At 58.8% G+C, this 13253-nt stretch overlaps 1 protein-coding gene across 2 annotated transcripts in view; it reads left to right on the top strand.

Annotated features, from left to right (window-relative positions):
- PIGO (phosphatidylinositol glycan anchor biosynthesis class O) overlaps window positions 1-13253 on the top strand; it is a 61050-nt gene that overhangs the window by 33770 nt on the left and 14027 nt on the right. For both annotated transcript variants that reach the window (XM_075580686.1, XM_075580718.1), the window contains exons 4-7: window positions 6683-6806; window positions 8232-8391; window positions 9827-10006; window positions 10265-11840. In XM_075580686.1, coding sequence (XP_075436801.1) covers window positions 6683-6806; window positions 8232-8391; window positions 9827-10006; window positions 10265-11840 — 2040 coding nt within the window. The remainder of the gene's footprint in view (window positions 1-6682; window positions 6807-8231; window positions 8392-9826; window positions 10007-10264; window positions 11841-13253) is intronic.

Genomic DNA, 13253 nt, shown 5'->3' on the forward strand with positions numbered 1-13253 from the left:
GCACTGCCTGTGTCAGGGTGAGGGCAGGGTTGCATTGCCTGTGTCAGGGTGAGGGCAGGGTTGCACTGCCTGTATCAGGGTGAGGGCAGGGTTGCACTGCCTTTGTCAGGGTGAGGGCAGGGTTGCACTGCCTGTGTCAGGGTGAGGGCAGGGTTGCACTGCCTGTGTCAGGGTGAGGGCAGGGTTGCACTGCCTGTGTCAGGGTGAGGGCAGGGTTGCACTGCATGTGTCAGGGTGAGGGCAGGATTGCACTGCCTGTGTCAGGGTGAGGGCAGGGTTGCACTGCCTGTGTCAGGGTGAGGGCAGGGTTGCACTGCCTGTGTCAGGGTGAGGGCAGGGTTGCACTGATTAGTCAGGGTGAGGGCAGGGTTGCACTGCCTGTGTCAGGGTGAGGGCAGGGTTGCACTGCCTGTGTCAGGGTGAGGGCAGGGTTGCACTGCCTGTGTCAGGGTGAGGGCAGGGTTGCACTGCCTGTGTCTGGGTGAGGGCAGGGTTGCACTGCCTGTGTCAGGGTGAGGGCAGGGTTGCACTGCCTTTGTCAGGGCGAGGGCAGGGTTGCACTGCCTGTGTCAGGGTGAGGGCAGGGTTGCACTGCCTTTGTCAGGGTGAGGGCAGGGTTGCACTGCCTGTGTGAGGGTGAGGGCAGGGTTGCACTGCCTGTGTCAGGGTGAGGCCAGGGTTGCACTGCCTTTGTCAGGGTGAGGGCAGGGTTGCACTGCCTTTGTCGGGGTGAGGGCAGGGTTGCACCGCCTGTGTCAGGGTGAGGGCAGGGTTGCACTGCCTGTGTCAGGGTGAGGGCAGGGTTGCACCGCCTTTGTCAGGGTGAGGGCAGGGTTGCACCGCCTGTGTCAGGGTGAGGGCAGGGTTGCACTGCCTTTGTCAGGGTGAGGGCAGGGTTGCACTGCCTGTGTCAGGGTGAGGGCAGGGTTGCACTGCATGTGTCAGGGTGAGGGCAGGGTTGCACTGCATGTGTCAGGGTGAGGGCAGGATTGCACTGCCTGTGTCAGGGTGAGGGCAGGGTTGCACTGCCTGTGTCAGGGTGAGGGCAGGGTTGCACTGCCTGTGTCAGGGTGAGGGCAGGGTTGCACTGATTAGTCAGGGTGAGGGCAGGGTTGCACTGCCTGTGTCAGGGTGAGGGCAGGGTTGCACTGCCTGTGTCAGGGTGAGGGCAGGGTTGCACTGCCTGTGTCTGGGTGAGGGCAGGGTTGCACTGCCTTTGTCAGGGTGAGGGCAGGGTTGCACTGCCTGTGTCAGGGTGAGGGCAGGGTTGCACTGCCTGTGTCAGGGTGAGGGCAGAGTTGCACTGCCTGTGTCAGGGTGAGGGCAGGATTGCACTGCCTGTGTCAGGGTGAGGGCAGGGTTGCACTGCCTGTGTCAGGGTGAGGGCAGGGTTGCACTGCCTGTGTCAGGGTGAGGGCAGGGTTGCACTGCCTGTGTCAGGGTGAGGGCAGGGTTGCACTGCCTGTGTCAGGGTGAGGGCAGGGTTGCACTGCCTGTGTCAGGGTGAGGGCAGGGTTGCACTGCCTGTGTCAGGGTGAGGGCAGGGTTGCACTGCCTGTGTCAGGGTGAGGGCAGGGTTGCACTGCCTGTGTCAGGGTGACTGCAGGGTGGCACTGCCTGTGTCAGGGTGAGGGCAGGGTTGCACTGCCTTTGTCAGGGTGAGGGCAGGGTTGCACCGCCTGTGTCAGGGTGAGGGCAGGGTTGCACTGCCTGTGTCAGGGTGTGGTCAGGGTTGCACTGCATGTGTCAGGGTGAGGGCAGGGTTGCACTGCCTGTGTCAGGGTGAGGGCAGGGTTGCACTGCCTGTGTCAGGGTGAGGGCAGGGTTGCACTGATTAGTCAGGGTGAGGGCAGGGTTGCACTGCCTGTGTCAGGGTGAGGGCAGGGTTGCACTGCCTGTGTCTGGGTGAGGGCATGGTTGCACTGCCTGTGTCAGGGTGAGGGCAGGGTTGCACTGCCTGTGTCAGGGTGAGGGCAGAGTTGCACTGCCTTTGTCAGGGTGAGGGCAGGGTTGCACTGCCTGTGTCAGGGTGAGGGCAGGGTTGCATTGCCTGTGTCAGGGTGAGGGCAGGGTTGCACTGCCTGTATCAGGGTGAGGGCAGGGTTGCACTGCCTTTGTCAGGGTGAGGGCAGGGTTGCACTGCCTGTGTCAGGGTGAGGGCAGGGTTGCACTGCCTGTGTCAGGGTGAGGGCAGGGTTGCACTGCCTGTGTCAGGGTGAGGGCAGGGTTGCACTGCCTGTGTCAGGGTGAGGGCAGGGTTGCACTGCATGTGTCAGGGTGAGGGCAGGATTGCACTGCCTGTGTCAGGGTGAGGGCAGGGTTGCACTGCCTGTGTCAGGGTGAGGGCAGGGTTGCACTGCCTGTGTCAGGGTGAGGGCAGGGTTGCACTGATTAGTCAGGGTGAGGGCAGGGTTGCACTGCCTGTGTCAGGGTGAGGGCAGGGTTGCACTGCCTGTGTCAGGGTGAGGGCAGGGTTGCACTGCCTGTGTCTGGGTGAGGGCAGGGTTGCACTGCCTGTGTCTGGGTGAGGGCAGGGTTGCACTGCCTGTGTCAGGGTGAGGGCAGGGTTGCACTGCCTTTGTCAGGGCGAGGGCAGGGTTGCACTGCCTGTGTCAGGGTGAGGGCAGGGTTGCACTGCCTTTGTCAGGGTGAGGGCAGGGTTGCACTGCCTGTGTGAGGGTGAGGGCAGGGTTGCACTGCCTGTGTCAGGGTGAGGCCAGGGTTGCACTGCCTTTGTCAGGGTGAGGGCAGGGTTGCACTGCCTTTGTCGGGGTGAGGGCAGGGTTGCACCGCCTGTGTCAGGGTGAGGGCAGGGTTGCACTGCCTGTGTCAGGGTGAGGGCAGGGTTGCACCGCCTTTGTCAGGGTGAGGGCAGGGTTGCACCGCCTGTGTCAGGGTGAGGGCAGGGTTGCACTGCCTATGTCAGGGTGAAGGCAGGGTTGCACTGCCTGTGTCAGGGTGAGGGCAGGGTTGCACTGCCTGTGTCAGGGTGAGGGCAGGGTTGCACTGCATGTGTCAGGGTGAGGGCAGGATTGCACTGCCTGTGTCAGGGTGAGGGCAGGGTTGCACTGCCTGTGTCAGGGTGAGGGCAGGGTTGCACTGCCTGTGTCAGGGTGAGGGCAGGGTTGCACTGATTAGTCAGGGTGAGGGCAGGGTTGCACTGATTAGTCAGGGTGAGGGCAGGGTTGCACTGATTAGTCAGGGTGAGGGCAGGGTTGCACTGCCTGTGTCAGGGTGAGGGCAGGGTTGCACTGCCTGTGTCTGGGTGAGGGCATGGTTGCACTGCCTGTGTCAGGGTGAGGGCAGGGTTGCACTGCCTGTGTCAGGGTGAGGGCAGAGTTGCACTGCCTTTGTCAGGGTGAGGGCAGGGTTGCACTGCCTGTGTCAGGGTGAGGGCAGGGTTGCATTGCCTGTGTCAGGGTGAGGGCAGGGTTGCACTGCCTGTGTCAGGGTGAGGGCAGGGTTGCACTGCCTGTGTCAGGGTGAGGGCAGGGTTGCACTGCCTGTGTCAGGGTGAGGGCAGGGTTGCACTGCCTGTGTCAGGGTGAGGGCAGGGTTGCACTGCATGTGTCAGGGTGAGGGCAGGATTGCACTGCCTGTGTCAGGGTGAGGGCAGGGTTGCACTGCCTGTGTCAGGGTGAGGGCAGGGTTGCACTGCTTGTGTCAGGGTGAGGGCAGGGTTGCACTGATTAGTCAGGGTGAGGGCAGGGTTGCACTGCCTGTGTCAGGGTGAGGGCAGGGTTGCACTGCCTGTGTCAGGGTGAGGGCAGGGTTGCACTGCCTGTGTCTGGGTGAGGGCAGGGTTGCACTGCCTGTGTCTGGGTGAGGGCAGGGTTGCACTGCCTGTGTCAGGGTGAGGGCAGGGTTGCACTGCCTTTGTCAGGGTGAGGGCAGGGTTGCACTGCCTTTGTCAGGGTGAGGGCAGGGTTGCACTGCCTGTGTGAGGGTGAGGGCAGGGTTGCACTGCCTGTGTCAGGGTGAGGCCAGGGTTGCACTGCCTTTGTCAGGGTGAGGGCAGGGTTGCACTGCCTTTGTCGGGGTGAGGGCAGGGTTGCACCGCCTGTGTCAGGGTGAGGGCAGGGTTGCACTGCCTGTGTCAGGGTGAGGGCAGGGTTGCACTGCCTTTGTCAGGGTGAGGGCAGGGTTGCACCGCCTGTGTCAGGGTGAGGGCAGGGTTGCACTGCCTTTGTCCGGGTGAGGGCAGGGTTGCACTGCCTGTGTCAGGGTGAGGGCAGGGTTGCACTGCATGTGTCAGGGTGAGGGCAGGATTGCACTGCCTGTGTCAGGGTGAGGGCAGGGTTGCACTGCCTGTGTCAGGGTGAGGGCAGGGTTGCACTGCCTGTGTCAGGGTGAGGGCAGGGTTGCACTGATTAGTCAGGGTGAGGGCAGGGTTGCACTGCCTGTGTCAGGGTGAGGGCAGGGTTGCACTGCCTGTGTCAGGGTGAGGGCAGGGTTGCACTGCCTGTGTCTGGGTGAGGGCAGGGTTGCACTGCCTGTGTCAGGGTGAGGGCAGGGTTGCACTGCCTGTGTCAGGGTGAGGGCAGGGTTGCACTGCCTGTGTCAGGGCGAGGGCAGGGTTGCACTGATTAGTCAGGGTGAGGGCAGGGTTGCACTGCCTGTGTCAGGGTGAGGGCAGGGTTGCACTGCCTGTGTCAGGGTGAGGGCAGGGTTGCACTGCCTGTGTCAGGGTGAGGGCAGGGTTGCACTGCCTGTGTCAGGGTGAGGGCAGGGTTGCACTGCCTGTGTCAGGGTGAGGGCAGGGTTGCACTGCCTGTGTCAGGGTGAGGGCAGGGTTGCACTGCCTGTGTCAGGGTGAGGGCAGGGTTGCACTGCCTGTGTCAGGGTGAGGGCAGGGTTGCACTGCCTGTGTCAGGGTGAGGGCAGGGTTGCACTGCCTGTGTCAGGGTGAGGGCAGGGTTGCACTGCCTGTGTCAGGGTGAGGGCAGGGTTGCACTGCCTGTGTCAGGGTGACTGCAGGGTGGCACTGCCTGTGTCAGGGTGAGGGCAGGGTGGCACTGCCTGTGTCAGGGTGAGGGCAGGGTGGCACTGCCTGTGTCAGGGTGAGGGCAGGGTTGCACTGCCTGTGTCAGGGTGAGGGCAGGGTGGCACTGCCTGTGTCATGGTGAGGGCAGGGTTGCACTGCCTGTGTCAGGGTGACTGCAGGGTTGCACTGCCTGTGTCTGGGTGAGGGCAGGGTTGCACTGCCTTTGTCGGGGTGAGGGCAGGGTTGCACTGCCTGTGTCAGGGTGAGGGCATGGTGGCACTGCCTGGGTCAGGGTGAGGGCAGGGTTGCACTGCCTTTGTCAGGGTGAGGGCAGGGTTGCACTGCCTGTGTCAGGGTGAGGGCAGGGTTGCACTGCCTGTGTCAGGGTGAGGGCAGGGTTGCACTGCCTGTGTCGGGGTGAGGGCAGGGTTGCACTGCCTGTGTCAGGGTGAGGGCAGGTTTGCACTGCCTGTGTCGGGGTGAGGGCAGGGTTGCATTGCCTGTGTCAGGGTGAGGGCAGGGTTGCACTGCCTGTGTCGGGGTGAGGGCAGGGTTGCACTGCCTGTGTCAGGGTGAGGCCAGGGTTGCACTGCCTTTGTCAGGGTGAGGGCAGGGTTGCACTGCCTTTGTCAGGGTGAGGGCAGGGTTGCACCGCCTGTGTCAGGGTGAGGGCAGGGTTGCACTGCCTGTGTCAGGGTGACTGCAGGGTTGCACTGCCTGTGTCAGGGTGAGGGCATGGTGGCACTGCCTGGGTCAGGGTGAGGGCAGGGTTTCACTGCCTTTGTCAGGGTGAGGGCAGGGTTGCACTGCCTGTGTCAGGGTGAGGGCAGGGTTGCACTGCCTGTGTCAGGGTGAGGGCAGGGTTGCACTGCCTGTGTCAGGGTGAGGGCAGGGTTGCACTGCCTGTGTCGGGGTGAGGGCAGGGTTGCACTGCCTGTGTCAGGGTGAGGGCAGGTTTGCACTGCCTGTGTCGGGGTGAGGGCAGGGTTGCATTGCCTGTGTCAGGGTGAGGGCAGGGTTGCACTGCCTGTGTCAGGGTGAGGGCAGGGTTACACTGCCTGTGTCGGGGTGAGGGCAGGGTTGCACTGCCTGTGTCAGGGTGAGGGCAGGGTTGCACTGCCTGTGTCGGGGTGAGGGCAGGGTTGCACTGCCTGTGTCAGGGTGAGGGCCGAAATGTTGGCTCTTTTGGCGAATACATTTTCTAGCTTAGCACCGTGTGCCTGGAATTTCCTGATCTACTGGTGCAATCCTGGGACCTGTGGACTCCCACTGATAACAGTGCACCGGCAGCTAAGTGCCCACGTTTACAGCCACTATCAGTGTGCGTGCATTTTCCAACTACATCATACGCCCACCAGGTACTCATTTGTATGTTACTACCCAGAATCCTCGTCTGCGGCTTAACCTCTGTATGACGTGACACTGGGGTGAATAAAGCCGGTTTGGGGACATATGGAAGACATGCAGATACACACATAATTACTGTCTTAATATTAATAACAATGAGTCCCATCAGTCTGTTCTTGTACAGTGCCACAGTATATGTTGTAGACTTTCTTACACCGTTCACTCGTATCACATCACTTGGATTCTGCTCATTCGCTGTAGTCTGTGCTGTTGTACCGTGCCTCGGTATAGGTTGCAGAGACTCGCTTTGGTCACTCGCGTGTCACCGGGACCCTGTTCTTTACTCCCCAGTGGACGGTGGGGACTGGGACGTCCTGGTCGCACACTTCCTCGGAGTGGATCACTGCGGACACAAGCACGGACCGGACCACCCAGAGACCGCCAAGAAGCTCACACAGATGAACCACATGATCAGGTGGGGACCGGTCACCTTGCGTCACAGTATCGCGATATCCTGTAATATCGGGATAATGCAAAATAACGATAAGTTGATCATTACATTTTTCTTGGCCATTGAAATGAGTGTTTTAAGGACAACGAGAGACCTGGCAGCTTAAAGGCAGACAGGCGGGAAGTAACCGGCTCTCCCCCAATGTAACCGTCTCTCCCCCAATGTAACCGGCTCTCCCCCAATGTAACCGGCTCTCCCCCAATGTAACCGGCTCTCCCCCTATGTAACCGGCTCTCCCCCAATGTAACCGGCTCTCCCCCAATGTAACCGGCTCTCCCCCAATGTAACTGGCTCTCCCCCAATGTAACCGGCTTTCCCCCAATGTAACCAGCTCTCCCCCAATGTAACCGGCTCTCCCCCAATGTACCCGGCTCTCCCCCAATGTACCCGGCTCTCCCCCAATGTAACCGGCTCTCCCCCAATGTAACCGGCTCTCCCCCAATGTAACCGGCTCTCCCCCAATGTAACCGGCTCTCCCCCAATGTACCCGGCTCTCCCCCAATGTACCCGGCTTTCCCCCAATGTAACCGGCTCTCCCCCAATGTAACCGGCTCTCCCCCAATGTAACCGGCTCTCCCCCAATGTAACCGGCTCTCCCCCAATATAACCGTCTCTCCCCCAATGTAACCGGCTCTCACCCAATGTAACCGGCTCTCCCCCAATGTTGCTCTCCCCCCTCATCCCTGCCTGTCCAGGTTAGCGCTCCCAGGAGAGCACTTTGCTCTGCTTGCCCCCGTCCTCTGAAAAGTACTAATATGTGTGTGTGTGTGTATTTATATAGCGCCAAAAGTGTACTCGGCGCTTCACAAAGAATACAGTACAGGGAATTATAATAATACAATAAGTGCAGCAAAATCAGACAATAGGAAAGGAAATCCCTGCCCCGGAGAGCTTACAATCTAAGAGGTATGTTGGAAGACTTACAGAGACAGTAGGTGAGGGAATAAGTGATGTAGATGGCAGTGCTTGGCCAAAATGGGGGGTACGAGTGACTGAGTGTGGGACAGTAACCATGAGTGCAGGATATTGGGATGCTTTATTGGTGAGGCGCGTTTTAAGGTTGGTCAGTATTAAATTAGATGGGTTAACACCCATTAGCAGGGGAAGAGGTGGCAGGGAGGCGTGGGTGAGAACAGGTGTGTATATGGGAGGGAGGGAGGGAATAAATAATGGTGCAGTGGGGAAGATGGAGAGAACAGAAACTTTTACAAAGGAGACATTAAACAGAAAAAGCAATAGGGAGGGCATAGTGAGATGCAGGAGGAGAGACAGGTTCAGCAGTGGGTCAAGTCTGTGTTCCTAAAGGGCTTCCGTGCGGTTTGGTACGTGCGACACAAAGTTGCGTCAGGAATTGCTTCACATGTGGCTCTCTCGCCCTGTCTTGCGCAGCTCTCTGGTGGAGCACTTGGATGAGAAGACACTGATGGTGGTGGCGGGGGACCACGGCATGACGGACACCGGAGACCACGGAGGGGATAGCGAGAAGGAAGTGACGGCCGCGCTCTTTGTGTACAGCAAAGCGCCGCTCTTTGGTGACCAGCTGGAGGAGGTACCGTAGTCGGGCAGGAGGACTGTCATACGGGGGGGTATAGCGGAGACTGGAACCCGAGGGATGTTCTCGGCAGCCTGACGCGTTTCACGGGGGCCAAACCCAAAACACATTTGTTTTATTTAACCCAGGGGTTTTCAACTCCAGTCCTCAAGCCTGAGCCACTGATTGAGCCACCTGCGCTGAAGCAGCGATATCCTGAAAACCTGACCTGTTGGGGGGGGGGGTCTTGAGAACTGGGGTTGAAAACCCCCTGATTTAACTCATTCGCTGCCAGATGGACCAGCAAACAGGGTTAAGGGCTGAAGTACCTGTGAGAAGAACACGGACTTTGTAGTGGTGGGATCCAGGTGGCATCCCAGTGTAAGTTCTCCTGGGAGAGTTTGGGGGGCCCGCTGTGCCCGGGAAATGCCACGTACGCCACTGCTTATATTGTCCGCACTATACAAGAAATATTAGTAAGTCTTATTTCTGTTCTGCCTTACAACGGGGCGTTTCTGTCTCTTACTGCATTAACCGGTTCCCTGGCGGCAGCCACGGTGACACCAGTCTTCCGGGATTAAAGTCACGGCGGTGGCAGTCACGCCCCCAATGTGCGGCCACCACTTCTGTTACAGTCATGTTACCCACTCCTGGGTCTTCCTCTACAAACCGAAATCCCGTCCCACATTTCCTGAGTGTCGGAAGCGCCCCGGCAAGGGCAGATTCCTGTGAGGTTAAGGAAACATAAGGGCATGGGAAGGGTTAATAACGTGCACACACGCGAGATTGCGTTAGTGTTTAGGGATGTAGTGGGCAGGATTGTCACGTCTCACACAACGTGTTGGTGATTGGAGATGTTGTTAGTAATAAGAGATGACACAAAATGATATCGGACCAAATGTCTTTCCCGTGCAAGCTGTAAATTTGTGGGGGGGAGATTAGATTTCAAGGCTGGGTATGTGTGTCGTTAAATAGTATTTATCATGCAGCCGTGTCCTGTACAGCACAATAGAAACCAACAACTCTAACATTGCTTATTTAGCAGGTACGCTTTGGTATGTGGGGAAGTTTTAGAGATGGTGTTAACACACGTTGTTGTGGGGCATAAATCGGATGCAATTTTTCAGCTGTGTATTTCTATTGTGAGACATTACTGTAGTATTACACAGAAGTATTACTCAGCGGGACCTGCAGCAGTAATGAGAGATTCTGCACGGTGAGTGGAATCCGATTTTATAGAGCATTAGTTTACAAACTGTTTTACTACATGGGCATTAATACATTAATACATGGACATTAATACATGGACATTAACACGAGCCTCTTTCCTGCCCTCGTTTTTGTTATCATTTATTTGAAAGATGTATCTATCAGGTTATAGTGAGATGGAAGTATTAGATGAGCTGGTTTGGGGGATGAGGGTTTTCAGTCTCGCACTGTGTGTTGTATTTAGGACCCAGAAGCCGTTCCCCAGGTGGACCTGGTCCCCACCCTCGCCCTCCTGCTGGGAGTCCCCATCCCGTATAGTAACCTGGGAGCAGTCATAGCCGATCTGTTCTCGTGGGCAGGAGAGGGGGCTGGCGCCTCTTCCACCCTCACACTGGCATCGGCGTATCAGATCAACGCACGGCAGGTACGGAGGAGTTCTTTTATATCGAGGAGAATAAGGTGTGTGTGTGTGTGTGTGTATCTCTATATCTACAGAACCTGTGACACAATTAGTTTCCTCTTTCCTAGTACACATAGGCTAAGCTTATACGGGTCTGGCCCAGAGATCCCCACCTCAGTGAGAACCAATGACCTAGTAGATATACTGCTGTGAGTTGAGGTGACCGCACTGCCTTGTTGTCCATGTTCCAGGATGTTACATCTCGTGTTCCCCCTGTCGCAGGTAGACCGTTTCTTGCATTCCTACTCTCTGGCCGCGGGGGATATTCCCCCCGAGAAGCTGAGACACCTCCGGGATCTTTTCTCCTCGACGGCAGCAGACTACGACCGCCTAATGTCCGGGCGGCACAGCCCTGGTAACGGGCCGACGTTTGACGCTGATCTGAAGCAGCTCATCCACCGGCTGCAGCTCTACCTCCTGCAGGCTAGGGCCGTGTGCATGGAGTCCTGGGCTCGCTTCCACCCTCTGCGCATGATCACCGCCTGTGTCCTCCTCGCCACCTCCTGCCTGCTCTGTTACCTGGTGGCTGACGCTGGCCTGGCCCTGGATTTTTCCTACAAGCACCTGCTGGTTTACCCGCTGGCCTGGGCTCTGGGCGTAGCAGCCTCGCTGGGTTTGGGAATGTGGACCTCGGTGGTTGAATTGGATCCTGTGCACCTGTGCGCTTGGATCAGCGCAGCCTCACAGCTGAGTTTCCTCTGCTACTTCAGGAAGCGGACGCACGCGTTGAGCAGGTCGCAGTCTCGCCCGACCGCTCTCCTCCTCTCGGGCCCCGGCCTCGTGCTCTTCTTCCGATGCGGCAGCCTGTTCTCAGACAGCTTCGTGGTAGCAGAGGGGCGGGCGGCTTCCTTTCTGCTTACCTCTCTGCTGACACTGACCGTGGCCAAGCTGCACTGGGACAGCAGACTGACCCTCCCCACATTCACCCCGCTGGGGGGCGAGTCTCTAAAACCCTCCCTTTCCCCGGGTTACAGGAAGGACGGGCCGCGGCTAATAGGGTTGCTGGCAGCTTTGGCGGTTTGTGTCCGTCTCTCGGGGATGTTCTACAACTGCCGGGAGGAGACCCCGGACTGCCAGCCCTCTCTGTTCTTGGCACCACTGTCCAGCATCAGGGACCCACAGCTCAAGAACCTCTCCTACCTGGGCTGTGTGGTGTGCCTGGGCAGCATTGTGTACCTAGTGAGGAGGTGGCTGCAGCACTACGGGAACCTTAACAGCTCGGGCCTCCTCGTGCTCTACGTACGCTGGGGCTTCCCCCTCATGGTCTTGGGCATCTCCTGCTACTGGGCTCTCAGCTCGGGGACTGAAGACAACCTCACAAGGTTATGGGAGCTCACTCAGCTGGCCCTAGTAGCCTGTCCCAGAGCCATCTACGCCCTGGCGGGGCTGGGCCTGCTTCTAGCGCTCTGGGACCCAGTGACGGTCTTCATGAAGAAGAGCCGGGAGTCAGGCGCAGATAATACGGTCACCACTTACCACGGGGCGCCAAGCTCCCAGGCGGAGCTCCTTCACGTCATACCGCAGATCTATAGGAAGATGCAGAGGACGCTGAAGAGCCGCCTGCAACAAGGGGGCGCGGGGAAGGAGGAAAGGAGGGGGGCGGCGGTGGAGGCGTACGGGCTGGGTAGCGTGTACTCTGCGGCGGTGACGGTCACGCTCGTGCTCCTTGCTTTGGTCCTGCTCCTGCTGCACAGCGAGAGGATGACTCCGGCCTTCCTGCTTCTGCTGCTGGAAGTCTTCGTGGTGCTGCAGATCCACGGCCACGTGGCCAACCTCTACTCTGCACCCGATGGGGCTGGTGAGTGAGCGGAGTGAGGGCTGGTATCTGTAATTAACAATTTGTCACTCTCTTCTCGTCTCTGTCCCTTGGTCACTCTCTCTCCTCGTCTCTGTCCCTTGGTCACTCTCTCTCCTCGTCTCTGTCCCTTGGTCACTCTCTCTTCTCGTCTTTGTCCCTCGGTCACTCTCCTCGTCTCTGTCCCTCGGTCACTCTCTCTCCTCGTTTCTGTCCCTTGGTCACTCTCTCCCCCCCGTCTCTGTCCCTTGGTCACTCTCTCCCCCCGTCTCTGTCCCTTGGTCACTCTCTCCCCCCGTCTCTGTCCCTTGGTCACTCTCCTCGTCTCTGTCCCTTGGTCACTCTCCTCGTCGCTGTCCCTTGGTCACCTTCTCCCCCCTCATCTCTGTCCCTTGGTCACTCTCCCCCCTCATCTCTGTCCCTTGGTCACTCTCTCTCTCCTCGTTTCTGTCCCTCGGTCACTCTCTCTCCACGTCTCTATCCCTTGGTCACTCTCGCTCCACGTCTCTATCCCTCGGTCACTCTCTCGTCTCGTCTCTGTCCCTCGGTCACTCTCTCCCCACGTCTCTGTCCCTTGGTCACTCTCTCTCCTCGTCTCTGTCCCTCGGTCACTCTCTCCCCACATCTCTGTCCCTTGGTCACTCTCTCCCCACGTCTCTGTCCCTTGGTCACTCTCTCCCCTCGTCTCTGTCCCTCGGTCACTCTCTCCCCTCGTCTCTGTCCCTCAATCACTCTCTCTCTTCTCGTCTCTGTCCCTCGGTCACTCTCTCTCCTTGTCTCTGTCCCTTGGTCACTGTCTCTTCTCGTCTCTGTCCCTCGGTCACTCTCTCCCCACGTCTCTGTCCCTTGGTCACTCTCTCTCCTCGTCTCTGTCCCTTGGTCACTCTCTCTCCTCGTCTCTGTCCCTTGGTCACTCTCTCTCCTCATCTCTGTCGCTTGGTCACTCTCTCTTCTCGTCTCTGTCCCTTGGTCACTCTCTCCCCTCGTCTCTGTCCCTTGGTCACTCTCCCCTCGTCTCTGTCCCTTGGTCACTCTCTCCCCACGTCTATGTCCCTTGGTCACTCTCTCCCCTCGTCTCTGTCCCTTGGTCACTCTCTCCCCTCGTCTCTGTCCCTTGGTCACCCTCTCTCCTCGTCCCTATCCCTCGGTCGCTCTCTCCCCACGTCGCTGTCCCTCGGTCACTCTCTCCCCACGTCTCTGTCCCTTGGTCACTCTCTCCCCTCGTCTCTGTCCCTTGGTCACTCTCTCCTCGTCTCTGTCCCTTGGTCACTCTCCTTTGTCTCTGTCCCTTGGTCACTCTCTCTCCTCGTTGCTGTCCCTCGGTCACTCTCTCCCCACGTCTCTGTCCCTTGGTCACTCTCTCCCCTCGTCTCTGTCCCTTGGTCACTCTCTCCCCTCGTCTCTGTCCCTTGGTCA

The sequence above is a fragment of the Ascaphus truei genome, chromosome 1 (assembly GCF_040206685.1).
Source record: "Ascaphus truei isolate aAscTru1 chromosome 1, aAscTru1.hap1, whole genome shotgun sequence".
Taxonomy (NCBI): Eukaryota; Metazoa; Chordata; class Amphibia; order Anura; family Ascaphidae; genus Ascaphus; species Ascaphus truei.